Below are 4870 nucleotides of genomic sequence, written 5' to 3'. Positions count from 1 at the left end.
AATGCTTTGCTTGAAAAACAAGAATATAGTGCAAGTTCAAAGACAATTGGCTACTTTTTTATCAACCTTTGGATTGCCTAAAGACATCATAATGGATCACGAAACCACCTTTATGCCCGTTAAACTCCTGTGTTATATTTCATCGCTAGAGGTATTGCTTAAATTTGCATCATGTTCCGAATCGATTCGAAAAAAACACACTACACAATAATAATAGATTATAAATACTAATTAATCTAAATACGAAAGAGTTGGAATCCGCTCTTTACGCTGGCGAGGATTGCTATTACTCTCTACAATAATTGTTGTTCAACAATATGAATAACAGAAATCCGGAACAAATTGAAAGAAAAGCACGAGTATTATTTTCTGAGGCGTTTCAAAAAATACAAAAAGCGGCCGACCAACAAACCGAAAACAATAATTCAAAATGTGATCTACCAAAGTTTAGCGAGAACCAGTGTTTGTTATTGGATCATAAATGCAACCAAGGGCGCCAACGGTAATTACTCAACATGTTGCAGAGAGAATTTTAAAAACTCCAGAGGCGTCAAAAGGCATATATGTTAAAAATTAATAGCTAATATTAATTAATGAATAACCAATAATTAAACTAATTGATAACTAATCTTAAAATTTTAAACATCAACCTTAATAACCATTCGGAAAGATCAACAATTCAGCTTGGAGGTGTCAAGCTTTGTGTTTGAAGCACTGCGTAGTATTCAATGCCTAGAAGCATAAAGCAGCGATATGAGACATTGAGATATAATCAAACTTATGCTACGCTTCAATGATGTGTTCATCGCAGTCCTTTATCAATAATATCCAAACAATTCTCCTAAGGGACACCGGCATTACACGACAGAAGAATTATACGTCGTTCGCTTGTGTTACACGCAACTCCAGTCCATCCCCGCTGTGTGGCACAGGAAACTATTTACCGAATGTAAAATTCCACAGGGAAATATCGCAACAAGCCATTTGTACTTTATTGGGAGTTAAATAAATGAATTCTACTCTCCCTTGAGAAAATCAACATCTTTTGACAAGTTTGCTCAACATTCGACAGCCGTGACGGGAAAGTGAAAATATTTATCTAACTGATGGTATACAGCACACCACATGTTTATGTTAAAAGCATGCCCGAATCGCTACATGGAACGGGACCGTGAATACCTATCGATGTGTTTCGAGAATTTAATCCAAGATATGAAATGGTTTCGTCCTCCAAATGGGCTTTAAATATTGGGATCTATTTCTTGCTTGCCGCATCTGTTCAGATAAATTGGTGAACTCAAAGTGCACAACTTAATGTAAAACATCCAGGAGGATTGTGATAAAAAATGTAAACAATGAATCAAACGTATCATTCGATGGATTTGTAGCCAAAAATGTACACTCTGGTAGTTGATTTAAGTTCAATCATACTTATTCAAGTACGATCTACCAACATTAAGTTTATGCAAACATTGCTTACATATTTATGAGAAGCATACTGTTTTCAGCACAACAAAATGAACGGAAGATATGGTTATATTATTAATATTCTATCAATTTAACCACCCACATTGTTACCAGAGGCGACCGAAGTTATATTTGTTCTCCTTTGTAAATACAGCCAAACGCAAAAAAAACCCCATCATGTTACATTTATCGTGATCCAACATCTTTACCAGCGTCCATCGTGATCTACAGACGTCCTTAGAGAAACAAAAAAAAAAACTTGGTCAATTTTCATTTCTAAAACAGACTCTTTGGACTCTTCATCATTTCATCACAGATCCTCTCAAGCAGATAACCAACCAGACAGGCATAATAAAACTTGCTGCTAAAAAGGGCAACGTTGCCCTGTAGGCAACAGGAAAGATTAATTAAAACTGCACAGCTTATGGCAAAAACTGTGTAATTTAAGCTGTTAATAACTCAATGCTTTGTGGTGCATATTTTTAATTTGATGCTGACAAACGCAGTGAGACGCGGGTTCTTAAAGCATAATGCAAAACAACAACGTATTGGCTATGTTTTGGGATAGAAATCGTATCGCACTGGTATTTAACTTATTGTTAAAAGATTTATATTTTGTAGAAATATAGAGTAAACATAATTCAATAACGAACGAAAAATATTACAGCAAAGTTATATTTATACTGATCGTCAAATGAGAAGGGAAAAGATGATAAATTTAACAATTTTACTAATTCAACGTTGGAATGTGCTTGTTGCGTACGCGCATCTGTGCAAGATTGTTACATGCACAATTCCTATAGGACACCCAGTCCCTCACGTCCTATATATCGCACAGCGTACACACTTTATTGTTTGTCTCACGAAACCGGAGATACACACAACACCCCTAACTTGATAAATACACCTGTGGATGTAAAACCATACAACAGATCACAGATGGTACGCAACGAGCGCTACCTTGGCCAAACAGAGCACGGTAGCGACAACTAGAAAGAGAAGGAAAGTGATCTTGAAATTAGAATAAAGTTCAAATGCGTAAAGAAATACACTCCCGGCAACGTAGCCTTCTTCGTAACGCTACAGCCAACCCGGTTGTCAAGGGTTACCGAAAATAACAAACAACGGGCCCCATTAATAGCATGGTTGATGTTTTTCCATCGCCCGCTGCTAGTATGCGTTTGTCCGCTGGCGTGTGTGTTAGCGCATGTTTGAGTGGCGGTTTTCCGCAGTCGAAGGTCTAGGGTGGATTTAAGCTCGCAAAAGAAAAACCGTACCATTTCCACCAGAACCACCATCACCCCATCCACACCAGCTAAAAAGGAGAAATGACGCTACTTCCATTTCGGCCCCTCTTTGTCTCGTTTACTTGCTGTCCTGTGGAGGCGGGTTGTTTGAGCGATTTTTTATCGCTCGACACTAATTAAAAGTAAACATCCTGGGTGACAGACCCTTCGGAGGAAGCGGAGCGTAACCGGTGGAGCCTGGCGTCAAAGTGAAAAAGCAACCCTCGAATCCCGTCTGATCGGTAAATGTGGCGTACGAACGGAACCGCTTGCAAAAGCCGCAATCTTGGCATTTTTCCTTAGCAACAGTGAAGAAAAACAATCGCATCAGCCTGTCGCTGGAATCTGAGCGTGCCCGGGCACAATGGACGATTATATGCCGTCGCGCTATCAGCTGCTCGGCAGAATCGGCGAAGGAGTCCACGGTGTCGTCGTAAAAGCGCGAGACCTGCAGTGTGATGACAAGATGGTGGCCATCAAAAAGCTATCGCTGCGGACAAAGTTCGGAGTCGTATCGCTAAACACGGTTCGTGAAATTCGTGCCCTACAGCATTGCCGATGTGACAATGTGAGTTCGACCTAAACACACCCATACACACACAACACCTGCTTACTGGCGGTTGTTCGGTTGCTTGGTTAGCTGGTTGCTATGCTGCCTATATGACTCGTCTAGACGCAGGTTGGTTTGGTTCAAGTGCAATGTTGACTTAGATGTGGATTTCTGTTTTCATTTGCAGGTCCTAGAGCTACTCGACATGTATCCGGATCTGGCCGGCATTTCCTTGGTATTCGAGTACATGCCCCATACGCTGTACAGTAAGCTCAAGGACGAAGAAAATCCTTTATCTCGTGCAACCGTCCGGCGCTACACGGGCATGCTACTCAAAGGGCTGGCGTACCTGCACGGACTGCGCTTGATGCATCGCGATATTAAGCCAGCCAACCTGCTGATCGATCGGCACGATGTGCTCAAAATAGCCGACTTCGGACTCGCCCGCATCTACACCGAGTCGAACGGACTACAACCGGCCAAACCCTATTCGCCGCAAGTGGCCACACGTTGGTACCGAGCGCCCGAAATCTTGTGGGGTTGCCAACGTTACGGTCCTTCAATAGATCTGTGGGCCAGCGGAGCAGTGTACGCCGAGATGCTCCGGGGCGTTCCGTTGTTCGCCGGTGCCACCGATATAGAGCAGCTGGCGCTTGTTGTCCGCACGCTCGGCACTCCGAACCAGAAAGATTGGCCAGAAGTGCGAAGCCTTCCGGATTATAACAAAATCCGCTTTCCGAACTCGCGTGGAGAACGCTGGGAGGACATCTTCCCGAGCTGTACCACCCGCGACGAGATCAGCCTGGTAGATGGGCTGGTGAGGTATAATCCTGCTAAGCGTCTCACTGCCGAAGAGGTAGGTTTTTAACCTTTTGTATTTTCCGGTTCACCGTCGTTTGCTTCCTTTTCGCGTCCTTGTGGGGATTCTTTATGCTACCTGCACTACCACATCGGAACTCAACACCGAGAGCGATGGTGCATTGTGGGAGGCATTTTAAAATCATGCTACTCGAGATATTTCCCTGCCCTGAACCAGTCCTCCACTACTCCAGCGAACATTTCACGTCCGAACCTCCACTCTCTCTCTCTCCCATTAGTATACTTTTATTTGTCTTTTCCCATTATCTTTATTTTCATTCATTGGCCAACCGTTCGTCCCTCTTGTTCAGTCCTTATCTTGCTGACCTACCGTTGACCCTTGGCACCCACTTACTTCCGCACACTGTTTCATTCGTTCTTATCTCCCGTTTGCGTGTTTTCCACTGATTATGTGCGGTACGTAGGCTTTACTTCATCCCTACTTCACTGACGCAGCACCGAGTGAAAATTAATTCGCAACAGGCATTCTGCAGCCGGAGCCTCCCTCTGTACGCCAACAACCCAGCCCTGCAAAGGATTTAAACCTCTGAAAATGCGTTTGTCCTTGGTGGGGGAGTGGATCAAAAAAAGGAAAATCCCAACAGTTTCCATTCCACGTTTGCTGGTGACAACGGAGCGGCAAGTTGAATTTCCGGAGGCGATACTGAAGACCTAAACGTTGGACTTTCTGCCCAGACCTTGTGCAATG

The 4870-nt window shown here is 43.2% G+C and overlaps 1 protein-coding gene across 1 annotated transcript; it reads left to right on the top strand.

Moving 5' to 3' along the window:
• The first annotated feature begins 3117 nt into the window (after positions 1–3117).
• Positions 3118–4634, top strand: LOC128708069 (cyclin-dependent kinase 20). Its single transcript, XM_053803027.1, has 3 exons — positions 3118–3321; positions 3491–4159; positions 4587–4634. The coding sequence occupies exons 1-3, from the start codon at positions 3118–3120 to the stop codon at positions 4632–4634; spliced, it is 921 nt and encodes a 306-aa protein (XP_053659002.1).
• The last annotated feature ends 236 nt before the right edge of the window (positions 4635–4870 follow it).

The sequence above is a fragment of the Anopheles marshallii genome, chromosome 2, assembly GCF_943734725.1.
Source record: "Anopheles marshallii chromosome 2, idAnoMarsDA_429_01, whole genome shotgun sequence".
Classification (NCBI taxonomy): domain Eukaryota; kingdom Metazoa; phylum Arthropoda; class Insecta; order Diptera; family Culicidae; genus Anopheles; species Anopheles marshallii.
The sequence above is the reverse complement of the archived record's forward strand: the minus strand, read 5'-3'. Positions and strand labels throughout refer to the sequence as shown.

What these genes read in the sequence shown, in the direction of transcription:
- LOC128708069 (XM_053803027.1), top strand. Translation starts at nt 3,118, where the DNA reads ATGGACGATTATATGCCGTCGCGCTATCAGCTGCTCGGCAGAATCGGC. An exon ending in AGCATTGCCGATGTGACAAT is followed by an intron (nt 3,322 to 3,490) that starts GTGAGTTCGACC and finishes TTTCATTTGCAG; the next exon opens with GTCCTAGAGCTACTCGACAT. An exon ending in AGCGTCTCACTGCCGAAGAG is followed by an intron (nt 4,160 to 4,586) that starts GTAGGTTTTTAA and finishes TGCGGTACGTAG; the next exon opens with GCTTTACTTCATCCCTACTT.